The sequence below is a fragment of the Zingiber officinale genome, chromosome 1B (assembly GCF_018446385.1).
Source record: "Zingiber officinale cultivar Zhangliang chromosome 1B, Zo_v1.1, whole genome shotgun sequence".
Classification (NCBI taxonomy): domain Eukaryota; kingdom Viridiplantae; phylum Streptophyta; class Magnoliopsida; order Zingiberales; family Zingiberaceae; genus Zingiber; species Zingiber officinale.
Window position 1 is genome coordinate 4,165,738 of NC_055986.1, and position 16,641 is coordinate 4,182,378.

The 16,641-nt window shown below is 34.5% G+C and overlaps 3 protein-coding genes across 3 annotated transcripts; 1 reads left to right on the top strand and 2 right to left on the bottom strand.

Annotated features, from left to right (window-relative positions):
* Window positions 1–5,119: 5,119 nt before the first annotated feature.
* On the top strand, window positions 5,120–7,092 carry LOC122047376 (uncharacterized protein C24B11.05-like). Its single transcript, XM_042608625.1, has 9 exons — window positions 5,120–5,293; window positions 5,467–5,539; window positions 5,628–5,693; window positions 5,785–5,882; window positions 5,971–6,008; window positions 6,098–6,185; window positions 6,270–6,548; window positions 6,639–6,704; window positions 6,788–7,092. Exons 2-9 carry the CDS (start codon window positions 5,479–5,481, stop codon window positions 6,950–6,952), a joined length of 861 nt encoding a protein of 286 aa, XP_042464559.1. The 5' UTR covers window positions 5,120–5,293; window positions 5,467–5,478; the 3' UTR covers window positions 6,953–7,092.
* A 2,222-nt stretch (window positions 7,093–9,314) lies between these two features.
* Window positions 9,315–12,056, bottom strand: LOC122047384. The gene is made up of 9 exons (XM_042608637.1): window positions 11,475–12,056; window positions 11,294–11,410; window positions 11,009–11,225; window positions 10,504–10,936; window positions 10,322–10,421; window positions 10,176–10,235; window positions 10,011–10,094; window positions 9,803–9,910; window positions 9,315–9,729 (listed from the first exon to the last, which is right to left on the bottom strand). The coding sequence occupies exons 1-9, from the start codon at window positions 11,520–11,522 to the stop codon at window positions 9,382–9,384; spliced, it is 1,515 nt and encodes a 504-aa protein (XP_042464571.1). The 5' UTR covers window positions 11,523–12,056; the 3' UTR covers window positions 9,315–9,381.
* A 119-nt stretch (window positions 12,057–12,175) lies between these two features.
* Window positions 12,176–16,439, bottom strand: LOC122047390 (triosephosphate isomerase, cytosolic). Its single transcript, XM_042608650.1, has 9 exons — window positions 16,283–16,439; window positions 15,829–15,904; window positions 15,090–15,213; window positions 14,803–14,887; window positions 14,335–14,467; window positions 13,456–13,550; window positions 13,111–13,189; window positions 12,821–12,903; window positions 12,176–12,417 (listed from the first exon to the last, which is right to left on the bottom strand). The coding sequence occupies exons 1-9, from the start codon at window positions 16,319–16,321 to the stop codon at window positions 12,367–12,369; spliced, it is 765 nt and encodes a 254-aa protein (XP_042464584.1). The 5' UTR covers window positions 16,322–16,439; the 3' UTR covers window positions 12,176–12,366.
* Window positions 16,440–16,641: the final 202 nt, after the last annotated feature.

Consider the following 16,641-nt stretch of genomic DNA (forward strand, 5'->3'; position numbering starts at 1 on the left):
GCAGTGTACAAGTCAACTCCTAATATCTAATAATGGATGGTGAATCATATCCCATGTAAATCCAAAATCTACGTTGTGGATCCATTTTGATTCTTTGTGTAGATGGAATGGGGAGTTGTACTGTACAACCAAATACTCGAAGGAGAGAAACATCAGGTTCTCAACCATAAACAAGTTGTAATGGTGAATATTGGTGATAATTAGTTGGTCTTACACGAATCAATGATGCATTGTGTTATGACATGACCCCAAACAGAAGATAAAAGTTTTATTTTCATGAGTAGTAGTCTAGCAATTAATTACAAGCATTTAACAAATAATTTTGTTAGTCCATTTTATATATGAACATGGGCAACTGAATACTCAATTGAAATTCCGATTAACATACAATAGTCATCAAATGCTTATGATTTAAATTCAGCAACATTATTAAGATGAATTGCCTTAATTGAGTAATCTGGGAATTGAGCTCGTAGTTTAATAATTTGCTCAAGTAGTTTAGTGAAGACTATATTTCTAGATGAAAGCAAACTAACATGTAACCATCTAGTTGACGCATCAACCAATACTATGAAATATCGAAATAGTCCACATGGTGGGTGTGTAGTAGGTCCACAAATATCCCCACGAATCCTTTCTAAGAATGTTGGAGTTTTAACATTGACTTTTGTGAGAGAATATCTTATAATTAGTTTATCTTATGAATAAGACATACATGAAAAATTATTATATAAAAAAATCTTCTAGTTTTTAAAGGATGTTCACATGAATTAAGTATTATTCTTTGTATTATTGTTGCCCCAAGATAACCTAGTCGGTCACTCCATCATATGAAATTGTGCTTGTCAACAAACTTCTGGTTTGTTATTTTATTTGTCTCAATTGCTTTCATCGTTGTACAAAATATTCCAAAAGGGAGTGCACGCAATCTTTCTTTTATTTGCTTTTGGCCAAATATAATAGATATAATGCAAAAGTATTCAATATTATTTTCATTTAATGTTTCAATATAATATCCATTTTAGCAAATGTCTTTAAAACTAAGTAAATTTCTACTAGATTTGCTAGCATAGAGCGCATTTTTAATATATAGGATTGTATCATTTTGTAAAATAATATTAGTTTTTCCATGACCTTAAATAATTTTTTTTTATGCACCCGATATTATTATAACATTATTTTGAGCTAATGTTAACTCAAAAAAATACTTTTGCTTTGAAAGATGATGTGAGTTGTACCACTATCTACTAGACATTTATCTTGATATTCCATCATTAATCTTTAAAAAAATGTATAAGTAAAGAGTTATAATTCCAATATATTCCAATATGATTTATTGCAAGATTTATAAATAAAACACTTTATTAAATAAAGATCCAAAGTAGTAACTCTCATTGACAAATTAAAAAAAAAAATTAAAAAAGAAAATACATTGTAACTCGACTGAAAAATAATTATTTCATACTTTCTAGAGACTTCACTTTCAACTTAAATCAAAAGTAAACTTAAAAAGGAAAAAAAAAACACTGAAATAGAAATACAACTATTCCATATTATTTAGCACACCGCCGCCAATAAAATGGTCAATATTATCATCTGGCTAAGCTAAGAAATTAGAGACATGCAAATAAGTTATGTCAACTAAATCATAATCATCAGCAAAATTTGTCTCTATTTTTCCTTGTTCTTTGATCGAATTTTAGTATAGATCCACAAAATATCTTGTTGTATGACAGGTACGAGAACAATGTCCCTCCATCCCACATTTAAAACACTTATCTTCATATTATTTTGAGTTTTTCCCTTTAACTTCTTCATTGTTAGACTTCCTGATTGCTTGTTTTAAGTTTTTTACCATTTTGTTGCTAATAATTTTTCCTTTGGCCACACCTATGACTTATCCCAATTTTATGATTTTGAGATGAGTTAGCATTCACTTCATGGAATGATATTCTATTTGCTTCAAGAAATAGTGTAGATCCAGTTGAGCGCAATTGATGATTTTTCATAAGTATCTCATTATTCTGTTCATCAACTAGAAGGCAAGAGATAAGTTTAGAATATTTTTTAAATCCATGCTCATGATATTGCTACTATAGGAGCACATTCGATGCATGAAAAATGGAAAAAGTTTTTTTCTAATAAATCTTGATCAGTAATTTTCTCTCCACAAAATGTAAAATTGGAGCTAATCTTGAATAGTGATGAGTTATAATCGCTTATAAATTTAAAATCTTGGAAGCAGAGATGCATCCATTCATAATGAGCTCTTAGGAGAGCTATAGTTCTCTAATGGTCAAATCTTTCTTTCAAATTCTTCCAAAGTTCTTGTGGTTCTTTTATAGTAAGATACTCAACTTTCAATCCATCATCAAGCTTGATGATGTGATGAAGGAAAATAAGTACTTTTGCATGATCATGTAGGGATTACATCTTATATTTTATCTCCTAAGCTCTTAGTGACAAGGTGAATCTTGACATCTAAAATCCATAACAAATAATTTTTTTCCAATTAGGTCAAGTGCTTCAAATTTAAGAGGGGTGTATTCAATCAAGAGATTGAATGACTTTCATTGACTTTTTTTAATGATAGACTTTTGTGGAGTTGATAGATTTTTATTGACTTTTATACAATTTTATATAGTTGTGAAAAGAATTCCATAGAGTTCTATAGATTTTTTTGCAAGCTTTTTATAGACATTTGTAAATTTTATGGAAACTTGTAGATTTAAGGGGGTATATTCAATCTTGGAAAAACGTAGGTGGTCATGGTTTCACACAATATTTACTTTCGAATAAAACCTAAAATAGCTAATTAAATTTATTTTTTAATAAAATAATAATAGCATATTTGTTCATAATTTTTTTTTCAACTTTTTATACTTTTATCTTATTTTGGCTAAAAACAAAGAGAGGATAACGTTTCAATTTACAATTTTTTTTAAAAAAATTAATAATATAATTTTAAATCCAATAATATTATAATAATTTTAAATATTTTTATTTACAAATTTAATCCAAATTATGAAATGTTGGTCAACCCTTTAATTTGGTCAAATTTTTAATAAAGTGTTGAATTAATAAATTTGATTAGTAATAAAATTAATAATATTATTATTACTTTGTTTAGTAATAATATTATTAAAATAAATAAATATAAATATATAAAATTTATTTAGGAATTTTAAGATTTAAATAAATTTTATAAAATATTTTTAGGGTCTAGTTTCATTTGACTTTATTAAATTATCTATTAATTAAGTTGAGAATTAATTTGATTTATTAATATATATTTTATATGAAAACCTAATTTCTCAAGTTTCTCTCCCCTTACACAGCGCCATCGTCCAAATTGACTTCGACTTTGACCTGCTCGCAAGTAACTGACGGAAGCATCACCGACTGCCTCAAACAATTTTTTTTGTTTATTTTCCTCCTTTTTGACACACCGCAAGTTTCACTTGATGACACTCCTCATTGTTTCCCACCAGGCCACCACAAGCAACTAGAGAAAATTCTCTGCCTGTAGCCTGCCGCCGTAAGAAAATTTTGCTATTATAAAGTCAAAAAACAATTTTTTCAGAGGACTCTCATCTTCGCATGAAATGCATGCTGAGAGGTTGATGCAGGCCGCCGAGAGGTTGAACATGGACAGGATCTTTTAGATCAAAGAGATAATCGAAATCAAGGAGTGGGAAGATAAAGGACTTATTCGTAAAAAATTAAGGCGATTTGAAGTCGATAGAAATCCCAAGGGTGAGGAGAAGACTTTTTATTTTATTTTTAAAGTTGTAGCAAGTATTTTGGAGAGTTCTTATTAGTTAAAATTTATCCAAGGAATTATAAAAGAATTCATGAAAATCTATTGAAACTTTAGATACCAAAAAATTCACATAGAATTTTAAAAAGTCAATATAAATTCATGTTGTGCTATTCCAGTAGCATTTACATAGAATTAAAAGTTATGCTTCTGCAGAAGTATCAATATATAATTAAAAATTATGTTTCTTTAGAGCATCAATATAAATTTAGAATTTATACAACTTCAAAAATATCAATATTAAATCTAAATATTGTGTTATTTTAGGAGCATTAATATAAAACTAAAGACTTAAACATAAAACTAAAAATTTATGTTATTTTGAGCCAAGAATAAGAATATTTATGAGTTCATATTTTAAAAGAGCATAACGTGTTATAATTTAATAGTAAAAGAAGAGAGAATTATAGAAAAAAATTTCTTGTATTTTATTTTTGTCAAAAGTACTCTCCTATTTATAAGATAAATGAAGTAGCATAAAAATAAAAAAAATACAATAATTAATCAATCAATGTGCTTCTGTCGTGATTTGACATGCCGTGATTGATATATACAATTTGGAACATATAATTACATTGTTACGTACATTTTTGTTTTACAACATATCAATTATGTGCAATAGAGACCATTGGTCACATGTTTTGTGAAGACATTTTGGTCATCATCAAATTATTAGGAAGTGACAAAATGCATGAGTAGTTTATTGGAACCAAAGTGTGTATTTGTCAAAATAATACTGAGTCATCGTGTAGTTTTTTAAAGCCACGTGATGCTTAATTAAATAATTGTATGCACTATACTATTTTCAATAATGTTGGTTCTATTTAAGTGTCCACATCAATGATAGGCACTAAAATATTTTTTATTTTTTATTTTTTTTATAGTAAGTAACATCATTATGTAATAATGATTTTTTACTTAGCATTAAATTAGGCATCTAAATTACTTTTGTGAAAAATACAAGAAAAAAAAATGTATAACTAATTAATTTTCCTCATATTATAAAAATTAGAATGAGCAGTAGCAATGGAATTATTTAATTTAAACTAAAAGTTATTTTTTAAAAAAAATTATGCAAAAACAAAAACATAAACAGCAAGGGTGGTGATTATTGTCGAAAGTTGACGCTTCACCAATCACCACTCGACATCTGTCACCCCGGTCGCCGCCCGTTCTCCAATATCCTTTTTAATTAACGACGCCGATTAAGAATGTGATTAAGTAATGCTTAGTCCTAAGCGTACTGCTTAAGCTGCAATTAAAGAAGGGACTCGTCGCCTATATAATGCCCTCGGCTCTCGACCTTCTTCCTCCCCATTCGCCTCTGTTTTTCATTGCTCTGTTCCGTAGAACCAGAACAGAGATCTAAAATTCCCTTTTTTCTGCTACCTTTTCATTTCTCTTCCTTCTCGTTCTTCTTCTGATCTCGCAGTGAATCCCACTGCATTGTTCTTCTTCTTGTTCTCGAATCTGGTAAGCTCCCGTTCCTCTGCTTTCTCTTGAGAAAGAAAAAAAAAACAGAGGACTCTGTTTCAGAAGGGAAATGAAGAACAAAGAACTCAGATTACTTCTATTCTAGAAAAAAAAATTATAAAAAACTGATTTTTATGCAATTGTAACACTTCCCTTTTGATTCTTGAAACTAGTAATCGATCGAGATGGAATACGAGGCTCGGTATCGTCAGGTCCAGAAACCCAAATACGATTGCCTTCTCTTCGGTAAGAACTACTTGCTTTAAACTTTCATTCTCTTTCTCAACCTTTTTCTTTGGGTCATATTTATTTTCCATTTACTTCTTGTTTACAGATCTCGATGACACTCTGTACCCACTCAGCTCTGGTTTAGCGGCTTCCTGCTGCAAGAACATTGGAGGTATGATTTGATGTCCGTTGACGTTTACTCTTCTGCAACCCCTTTTTCTTTTTGATGAGAGAATTATTTACTACTTCCCACCGATTTATAGATTATTTAGTGGAGGAATTGGGGATCGAGGAAAGCAAGATGCCAGAATTAGGCAACCTTCTGTACAGGAATTATGGCACAACAATGGCTGGCTTAAGGGTATTTCAAATCATTTGATGATGTTATATTTATTTACAGTCAATTGTTTGAGCAATTAACTCGAGTATTCTGTTCTTGAATCCACCAGGCTATTGGCTACAACTTTGACTATGATCATTACCACAGGTGTGACTCAAATCTCTTTTTTCCAGGAAAAAAAAATTGTTTTCCTTGAAGCAAAAGATTGAGTAGTTCTTTCGTCTCTGTTTTTGTAGCTTCGTTCATGGAAGACTGCCTTATGAGAACCTGAAGCCTGATCCTGTTCTGAGACAACTCTTGCTCAGCCTCCCAATTCGCAAACTCGTAAGATTCAACATTTTTCTGGATCAAGTTATGTTTTTTAATTTATTTTCATTCTGATTTGTTTGTTTCCTCTGCGAACTTTAGGTTTTCACAAACGCTGATAAAGCTCACGCACTGAAAGGGCTGAAGAAATTGGGACTCGAAGACTGCTTCGAGGGAATAATCTGCTTCGAGACGCTGAATCCGCTGACGCCGTCTTGCTCGATCCAAAAGTCAACTGAAATTTTCGACATAGTCGGGCACTTCTCCCGGGCGGACGTTGCCGCCGGAGACGCGCTGCCGCCGACGCCGGTGCTCTGCAAGCCGTCGCCGGAAGCCATGGCGCAGGCTTTGCGGATCGCCGACATCGATCCTCAAAGAACAGTAAGCAAAATTCAATTTTGATTCGTTTTGGTCCACTGCAAACATAAAATCATCAGAATTGTCAATTCAAAATTTGATTTTTTTTTGCAGGTGTTCTTCGATGACAGCGTACGCAACATCCAAGCCGGGAAGCGCGTGGGGCTGCACACCGTCCTGGTAAATTAAGCTTAAATATTGGATTAAATTTGGTAGTTAAAATCGGATTATGTATTATTAATTAGCCGCGATCGCTAATTCAGGTTGGCACTCGGCACCGTGTGAAAGGGGCAGACAACGCCCTGGAAAGCATCCACAACATGAAGGAGGCGTTGCCGGAGCTGTGGGAGAAGGCGGAGGCCACCGCCAGCGGCGTCCTGTACCCCGCCGCCGGCAATGTGGCCATGGAGACACCTGTGACCGCTTAATTAAAAATTAGTTCCACGGAGCCGATCGAAACAAGAGAGAGAGACAGAGAGAGCGAGCAAAGTATAATTGTGGACATTGTACATTTGATTTATCTATTAGATTTAAGGATGAGAATGAATCCTTCCTCCTTTATCGTCTACCTACAATTTGTGTGTCTCTCTTATTTACTAAAGAATGTACTTAACTTTATGAGAAGGCGGATGATTATCTGAAATGCCCCTCCATTATTCTCCACTGGATTAATATAGGACAAAAATTAAAAGGGGTGCACCACGTGCCACTTACACGTGTAGCACCTACTTTGTATTGTCCTTACTCGAATGATAATTAAGGCAGCAGCTATGGCTAATTACTATCACCCATGATAAATTATGATGATCGAGTTTTTACGGGAGGGATTTTATATTTTAAAGAATTATATGCATAGATTAGATTCTTAGATTCATATGATAATAACTCGGCCACCGGGGGACTACGGCCCTCGCACTCACGCTATACGATGAGTTGGATCCCGTGCTATGTGGTTGCCACCACCCGAATTATTGTTACTTGCCAATCATTTTGGCTGCCGTGCTGTCACATCTGAAGATTTAATTATTGGCCTTTTTTATTTTAGGTCTCCAATTAAAAAACTGATGGATATAAGCAACAACGTAGCTGATCTTATCTCCAAACAAATTTATAATTAATCACAAAATTCAGGATTAATCCCCAGATTAATGGACTCTTCTGTTAGACGATGAGCATCGAAAAATAAGCAGGGCTAGAAACAGATAAATATTTTATCAACTTTCTCAGTTATTATTATTATCGTTTTTTCAAAAAAAAAAATGGAAGCATATGTTAATGGTTGACCCTAGAACAGCACGTATGAGAAAGGAGAACTGCTTTTCCCACCCCCTAATCCTCACCCCTCCTGGTTCCACATTTATTTTTTTACCTTTATACCCTTATGCTTATTCTCTCATTCACGTTGTGTGTTTTTTGTTTTTTTTATTTTTTAAAGTTTTGTTTTTTTATTGATTTTATTTTTTTATCAGTTATTTTTTTATTTTTTTATCAGTTTTATTCTTTTTTGAATAATTTTTATTATATATTTGTAATCTTTTATTTAAGGATAGATAATTTAAATGGAGGAAAGGTTCTGATTTATGTCAAGGGTTGAATGAGATAATTTAAAGGGGCGTGAGTGTTTTGACATGTGTTAAGAATTAGAGTTTGGGTAATATAGAGTAAGAAGTTCTGATATGTGCCAAGAGATAGAAGGAAAGTAATTTAAAAGGAGGAGAGGTTCTGACATGTGTCAAGAGTTGGAAAAGAGTAATTTAAAAGAATATGGATGTTTTGACATGTGTCAAGGGTTGGAGAATGTATAATTTAAAGAGAGAGAATATTCTAATCTATGTCAAGAGTTGAAGATGGGTAATTTAAAATGGAGGGTGTTTTGTCAGATGTCAAGGGTCGGTAATTTAAGGAGAGAGAGGTTTTGACATGTGTTGTTAAATGTTAGAGGTGGGTAATTTAAAGGGAGGAGAGGTTTTAGCATATATCAAGAATTAGATGGGGTAATTTTAATGTCAAATTAGGAAAGTAATTTAAAGGGAAAGAGAGATTCTGACATATATTAAAAATTATATAAAATAAAAAAATAAAAAAATTTGATAAAAAAAGTAATAAATAAAATTGATTAGAAAATAAAATTAAATAAAAATTAAATAAAATTGAAAAAAATACAAGTATAAAATAAAAAATAATAATAAATTGATTAAAAAATAAAATTAAATAGAAATTAAATAAATTTGAAAAAAAATAAAATTATAAAATAAAAAAATAAAAAAATTTGATGAAAAAAATAATAAATAAAATTGATTAGAAAATAAAAATAAATAAAATTGAAAAAAAATACAAGTATAAAATTAAAAAAAATTGATTAAAAATTAAATTAAATAAAATTGGAAAAAAATATAAGTATAAAATAAAAAATTTTGATGAGAAAAATAATAAACAAAATTGTTAAAAAAATAAAACTAAATAAAAATTAAATACAAATAAAAAATACAAATAAAGGAATTAGGGGTATAAAAGCCACTTGCATATAGGACAAAACCTGAAAAGGGAAGGGGGGCGGTGTCAGGGAGGGGGGAGAAGCAATTTACATGAGAAAGGCACCTGCTGAGTGCGATGCCAGATCAGCACCGCGTTCACATCCACATACTCGCAATTAATGACAGGTCAGTGTTGCTATGTATGACACGCATTGCGTCCACGTCATAGCTATGTTTAATGGTTGAAAGTAGCAGAATTTATGGAGGAATAATATAATTTATAATTATTTGATGGAATGATGATTCCATAATGATGATAATAATTAATATATCAAATTTTTTTTTAATCCGAAGAATTCCATGCATTCATTTGAACTTGCAATTCAGAACGAAGATGAGATCGAGTAGGAGGAGGAAGCTTCTCGCCATGGCAATAAGTACCTGAAGTCAGCTCTGTGTGGCTGTATCTGCACCAACTTTGGCAGGGGAATCCTTGGGTCTCTGCTCAGGCACTCCTTGAGGACTCTCTTCAGCGATCCGGACACGGGCAGTTGGCTGTAGATCCACTCAAGCAGCGACTCCAAATCGTCGGCGAAATCCTTCATGTGCCAGTGCAGAAGCTTGGGCAGGATGATCTTCTTCTTGCTGATGATGCGCACTGAAGCTTCCAAGTAGTCTGTTTTGGCTGTCTCCAGTTCATTCACCACATCCTCTGCCGTGTACACTCTCAGCTGCCAACAAGAAGGTGGCTTGTGTTCATGTTTAGAATTTCTAAATATAATTAAAACAGAGACATCTATTTACCGCAGGAGAAGACCAACTTCCTCTACAAAGAGCAAATCTCACGTTAGGCTCAGGGTACCCCAGTCCATATGCATGTATCAGAAGTCCCTCTTTTTCATTAAACACTTCCTTTTTGCAACAACAGAAAACACAATTTGTTAAAAGAAATGATGAAAAGAAAACAAAATGAACGTTGAAATATATATTGCTATTCTCATTTCTCACTCACATGGTCAGTGTCGAGAGAGTGCCTCAGCAAGAAATGTTCGATAGCCAGAGCATTAAGAATGACACCGCCAACATTTATCGCAGCCTAAATCACATTCAAATATAATTTTTTTCTTAAAATAGAAAGGAATCTGTACGTGAAAAGCTAAACAAAACATAGACAGACCTTATTTAGCAGTGCAAGAAGCTTATCTGGTGAGGGAGGAAAACCATGTTGTAGAAATGCCTGAAATCAACCACCAATTATTGTATGTCACATATTTTGTGGTTTTCTAATTCCTTTAATAGTTCAACTAAGAGCAGTTAATGTACATGCATGATGCAAGCGTTGTAGATGTTGATCCAGAATGCAAGCTTTTGCTTGTAACTGAGAAAGCTTGGATTAATAGCAGAGAGCTTGTGCGTCAGTGCCCTGAAAGACAAGGATGAACTGGGTGTGATTAAGCTGCTGCGCATTCCATTGTTTTGCTGAATTCAATTACTTTGAAGTTTACCTCAGTTTTCCAAATGCCGGAACGCATAATTCAATGCGAGTCAAGTCCAGGGAAGCCTTCGTGCAACTGACAAACTTGTGTTTGAGTCCCATCTTTCCTTCCCCTTCATTTTCAGGCACCAGAACGCCACACGACTCCCCTCTCTGCATTGCGTCCTTTGAGGAGGTTGTAATTGAAGTCTTACTGTAGCTGTGGAAGTTGTTTGAACTCACGCATGAGTTAGGAAGCTTGTGTGATTCATGATTGAGTTGATTTGTACTCTGGCTCAGCTTCTGGAAGATAGCGATCAGGGTCTTGAGCAGCTCCTCGGAGAGCCTGTTTGGTGTTTCAGGCATAATGGATTCTTCGTCTCTGCTGATGCATTGAGGACTTGAAGCGTGGCAGAGGTCAAGGTTTGTTTCACGGTCGCTCGCCAATTTCTCGGACTCATCACCTGTTCACATGAAAGAATTATCACATAAAACTATGTCTTCTTTGTTCTTCACCCCAATTTCCTTCGACTAACCTGGCACTTGTTCATGGTTCAGTCCTGGTAGTGGTTGGAGCTTGTGGAGCTCTCTCCGGCCTCCCAAACCGCAAAGGAAGTGCCTCTGCTGCCACCGAAACGAGCTCCTCTCCTGGTTTCTCTCCAGATAGATGCGCATCTTCAAGTCCTCAATCTTTCTCTCGAGCATCATGATCTCTTCCTCCACCATTGTCAACTCTGCCAGAAGCACCTGCGCCTGCAAAAGTCATCCGCGGTAACATTGGATTGATGCATTCGTAACTCGAGTTTGAGTATCAAGAATACCTGAAGAGGAGCTAATGAAGAGACGCACGAATGGCAAACGAATGCGCCATGGAGTGCGCATTGTAGGATCTGATTCAGCTTCTGTTCCTTATCCAGTGCATCTTGCAGCACGGCGACCTGAATGCTATTGATCAACACTAACATATATCCGTATCCAATTGAGATATCAATTGATACTCACCTCTTCCTCCAAGCTAAGTCTCTTCTGGTGCTTGTTTTTCTCTTCCATCCTAAAAATTCACGTCATTCTTAGGCTGAAGCAGTCAGCTTAAATTGGGAGACTCAGCGCAGTAATGGCGAGAGGTGACACAGAGAAAAGTCAGAGGCGAGTGAGTTCATATAAAAGGTATTAATAAAAGCTTCGGTGCAAAAATAAGGGCAAGATCGTAGAGCAACTCCTGTATGTGGATAAAGGGAAAAGGAGGATAAAAATAGAGAACAAATTGAATGAAGAAAAGTTGTGCAATGGATATGTTCCGTGTTCTTCCCATGAACACCTCTGTGTCTTTACAGCAGGCATGACTGTATTTAAAGCTGAAGCGGTTGGAATTGGAGGTGAAGAATAGAGGAGGCATTTATTAAGGAAAGTGGCGGAGTCATTTGCTACTAGAAATCAGAATCTACGTAGAGAATTGTTGTTTTTCTTTATGTATATGGATACCATCTCATTATATTTTTCTTAGTATATCATTTGCTAACTACATCTAATTAATTTCAAATATTAGTATTTTAAAAATATATTATTTTTAATAAAGCCACATATTTATTAAATGGTGCATAAATAAATCTCCCTTGCGTTTAGAATGCAGTCTGTCCTATCAGTATTGCCAATATCTGAAATTGTAGAATTTAATAGTGCACAATCGGCAGATGCTAAGCATATTTAACTAGTTGCAACTCGGCCATTATTTCTTCATAAGCATGGCATAGCAAATAAATAGTCTTTCAAACATGAACTTGAAAATTGCTAGTTTATTTCGGTTACAAGCAACAGACAGGGACTTCGATTGAGGAAGAGTTTCCGGATGCAAAAATCAAAGGTCATAGGCCTTCAACTCAAAAAAAGAGGCTTGTCAAGCAGAGGCCTTGACAGTGGCAGCATTGATGATGTCCACGAATTCCGGCTGAAAAACAAAGGAAAAAGGGATGAGATTGAAGTTATAAAGAAGCAGCAAGAAATGATTTAGTTCTAGTTTCAATGTTAATCAACCAAATCAGCTGTGGAGGTTTCAATGTTAATCAACCTAATCAGCAAAATCACCCTATAAATTTGTCTAGCTTGTGATGATGATGTTTACTTTTTTAAGTTAAAAAATTTAATGCAAGTCGAAAAGAAAATCAGGAAGAACACAGCAATCTTATGATTCTTGCAGTTCCACAAAATGACAAGGATTATGGACATAATCAACAGTTCAAGGACGAACATAGAAGTTTACCTACTGCAAACAATAAATGATTATGTATTTTCAGATAATTAAAATGGGAAACCTAGGTGGACGTTAAGAAGAAATCAAAAAAGAAACAAACCTTCAACGAAGCACCTCCAACGAGAAATCCATCAACATCAGGCTGTGCTGCAAGTTCTTTGCAGTTAGAACCAGTTACAGAACCTGAAGAATTTCATGTGTTAGGGGATCTAAGACACTAGATACAAACAACAATGACATGGTAATTCAAACAATTTTGAAACAAAAAGGTAAGCAGAAGAATGTATGAAATTCGATGATGGTTATGCAACTTGAAGTAAGAAAACACAGCAGTAGAATTTAAAGATGGAAAAAGGGACACAAATAATCAAGTTAACATTGAATGATTACCTCCGTATATGATCCTGGTTGATTCTGCAACTTCAACACTTACATTTATCTGAAGCCATTTTCGTAATTCAGAGTGAACCTGAGAATCAATGCAACTAATTATAGCAATGGTATATTTTAGAAGTTATTTCAAATAAAAAATTGTCCATTGATAAAAACAATCAATAACAAAGTCACGTATTCAGAATGATGCAAGCCTGCATGTAGATAATAACATAGCTAGTGTGGGTAATATTATGTGCATCAATGGCCATTTTGGAGTCCAATATATACAAACAAGATACGCTATTTTTCATTATCTAGGGAACTTAACAAGGGACGAAGTAACATAGCCACAGAAATTACCTCTTGGGCCTGAGCTGGAGTAGCAACCTTTCCTGTTCCAATTGCCCAAACTGGCTCATAGGCTAGGACTACATTGGTCCAGTCAGAAATTCGTTCTGTAATAAAACAAGTCATTCAGGAATACTAAAAATAGAACTACATTTGACGTGTTCATGCAACCGACTGCAGAAGTAGTTGAAGCTACCAAACTAAAGGATTCTTTTTTTTCTGAATTCTGAGAAGAGTAATTTGTTTAACACTTGAGAATAGAATTTTAAGAGTTTTCCTAGGAATTTGCTAAGTTCAAGGTCAGGTACCATGCTTAGTTCAATTCCTTTACTAACTTGGGAATGGAAGTGATGCTATATAAGTACGTAGCCTATAAAAAACAGTACATAACTTACTGCAGAATTTAGATTTATTAAGTTTTTACGTTGACTTCCCTCTTTAGTTTAATCAACCAAATGGTGGATGAGGCTCATGCAACAGAAGTGAACGTATTGCTAATTTGTGAGACTTATGTCATGCTATTATACTTCAAATTAACCAAGACCTAACATAAAAATTGTTTCCAAGAAGCTTAGCTGCTGCTCATTTTGTTGCTAGCATCAGGCATGGGCTCTGAACTGATTGTGTTGCCAAGAAAACGTGTGCAAAACATGTAAAGAACTCAGAAACCTAGGTCTGGCTAGTCATTTATCAAACAGTATCAGATAACTGATCCAGTGGACCATGCAACAAACATGCAAACCTATTCTAGGATTGCTGAAGGGTAAAGCAGCTGCACCACTCAAGTGAGAACAGCTAATTCAAAATATATGGAAATTATCTTAGCTTGAGCATGCAGTCAAAACCAATTGTGAAGGTAAAATAACACCGTTTATAAAATGTGTAGGATACCTGCAATAGCTTTTGTTTGTGCAGCAACAACTTCGAAGGTGGATCCTGATTCACGTTGCTCAAGTGTCTCACCAACACAAGCAATGACCTTTAAACCTTTAGAGAGTGCATATGCAACCTTGTCCCCAACAAACTGAGCCAGAAAACCAAATATAATTAAGAAGCTATACATTAGAACAAAACTATTTGAACACTTCAAAGATTTTAGTAACAAGCATCTTAGGTAACGAGAAGATAGTTATAAGAAACATAAGTCCAGAAATTCTAGAAAAGAAACAGTTTCAAATCTGGCATTGCAAGAAAATTCAACCAAATAACAAGTAAATCAAAATAAATTAACACTTAAACAGGTCTTAGTTTAAATTTCTTATAAAGTTTTAATCAGAACTTCATGGATTTGATCCCTCAATTAGCAAATTTTTTGAAAAAAAAAAATCTATATATGAGCAACGAAATCAAGAAAATCACCTCATTTGATTCACTTAACAAAAGTCTCCTTTCCGAGTGTCCAAGGATAACCCAAGGAATGCCAAGGTTTACAAGCATCTCAGCACTGCACAGAGAAGTTTAATAAAATTAGATATACAACTCTGAAGAGACTCACAAAAAGAGAACCTTAGGTGCACAAACCCTTATTGTTTTTTTTTTCTTTTCCAAAAGGAAGCAAACTAATATCAATTTTTCCCAATAATAAATCATGAATTTCTTTAAACAGCTATTATACGAAATAATACTCGGCCAAGATAAACTCATACCTGACCTCACCAGTGAAAGCACCCCCTTTCTTCACCCAACAATTTTGTGCCGCAACATGGAAATCTGGGCGCAGCACACTTTTCACAAGAGGAAGAAATACAAATGGTGGGCTAACCACAACCTCTGCAGAGATGATAAATACAAGGATTCATATACCATAATATTGACCATAAAAAAAACTAAGTCATGACAGAGAGGAAAACCTATGTTTTGTATATTATTCACTTGACGCTCATCATGATAAGTTAAAAAACTTCAAGTAAGAATATAGATATTTCAATTCCATAATATACTCAACTGAAAATGAATTTTGAATCATGTGTTAATTTAGAGGAACTATGACAAATTGATAATATATTCCTCCATCCAGAACACTCAAACCAGCGTTCATAGCAACCCAGCTAGTTTCATTGGCATGAAAGAACAATACAGACAATGTTATTCATCAATCCAGAACGCACAAACCAGCTTTCATAGTGAACAACTAAGCTCATGGCATGAATGAACTATACAGGCAATGTTAGGTTGATATTCCCATCATGTTCAATCTGTAGTTCTAGTAGCAGTACTCAATTGTTCATTATCATCATACAAAAGTTGCAACAACATCCCTTTCCCTTCCCCTCATCAATTAAGTCAAAAGGCATACACTCCACAAGCATCCAAATAGTCGGCCAGCATGCTATAATTTCCAAACAATTTCAAAATATACAATTGAGACGAGAATCACGATCATACCAACAGCTTCAGGCGATTCAATTTTTCCATCATTCAGAGTACCGACAATTTTCTTGACCTCCTCGCTCGTCCCATTCTGCAGACACAAGGACGATACAACATTTAATTTTACTCATTACCCATCAAAAAAAGTGATCTGCTGGAATCTAAAATCAAAGTAGAGAGCAAAAGGGGGAAGAACGAAAGATTCGCATGGAAGGCCCATAGTTCCTCCGAATCGAGAGTTCAAGCTAGCTAAAATCGTCAGAAACAATTAAAATTGAGATGGATCCAAACAAAATCAACCAAATCAACTACAACTAGCTTCAAGATGAGGGATCGATAATAACCAGAACAATCACTACACACTTGAGATTCTGACCGGCCAAAATCATAAGATCTAAGTTCCGTAAGGAACCGGCGCCGATCTAAACAAAATTGAAAAACAATTAAGTAAAAAATTGTGGAGGATTACGCATTTCCAGTTGCCACCGACGAAAAACTTCCGGGCCATTATCCGCACACAAACAGAAGCAGCGAAGATGATACCTAAACCAGGTCCTACGAGAACAGAACCCAGTCACACACATATATAGGGAATCAGAACATCAAGGTCTTCTCCTTGGTGGAATTCAACGTCCAAGATCAATCGCAAGGGTTTCAAGATCTAAATATGGACGTCCGATCAAGGATCTGCACGAATCACAAGCTCCGGTGCGAATCTCGGGTGGGATTATTTGCGGTACACGGTTTCGATGAGCAAAAACTGGTGTCGATCGTAAAAGTGGGGCCCACTGGATGAGATAAAGAAAACCGGAGCGCCGGCGAGGACGG

Coding starts and splice junctions, on each gene's coding strand:
- LOC122047376 (XM_042608625.1), top strand. CDS start 5,479: ATGGAATACGAGGCTCGGTATCGTCAGGTCCAGAAACCCAAATACGAT. Junction 5,540..5,627: donor ATACGATTGCCTTCTCTTCG/GTAAGAACTACT, acceptor TCTTGTTTACAG/ATCTCGATGACACTCTGTAC. Junction 5,883..5,970: donor CAACAATGGCTGGCTTAAGG/GTATTTCAAATC, acceptor TGAATCCACCAG/GCTATTGGCTACAACTTTGA.
- LOC122047384 (XM_042608637.1), bottom strand. CDS start 11,522: ATGGAAGAGAAAAACAAGCACCAGAAGAGACTTAGCTTGGAGGAAGAG. Junction 11,226..11,293: donor CTTCATTAGCTCCTCTTCAG/GTATTCTTGATA, acceptor TGACTTTTGCAG/GCGCAGGTGCTTCTGGCAGA. Junction 10,236..10,321: donor ACAACGCTTGCATCATGCAT/GTACATTAACTG, acceptor GGTTGATTTCAG/GCATTTCTACAACATGGTTT.
- LOC122047390 (XM_042608650.1), bottom strand. CDS start 16,321: ATGGCCCGGAAGTTTTTCGTCGGTGGCAACTGGAAATGC. Junction 15,214..15,828: donor TGAATCGCCTGAAGCTGTTG/GTATGATCGTGA, acceptor TCATCTCTGCAG/AGGTTGTGGTTAGCCCACCA. Junction 12,418..12,820: donor TTGGAGGTGCTTCGTTGAAG/GTTTGTTTCTTT, acceptor TTTGTTTTTCAG/CCGGAATTCGTGGACATCAT.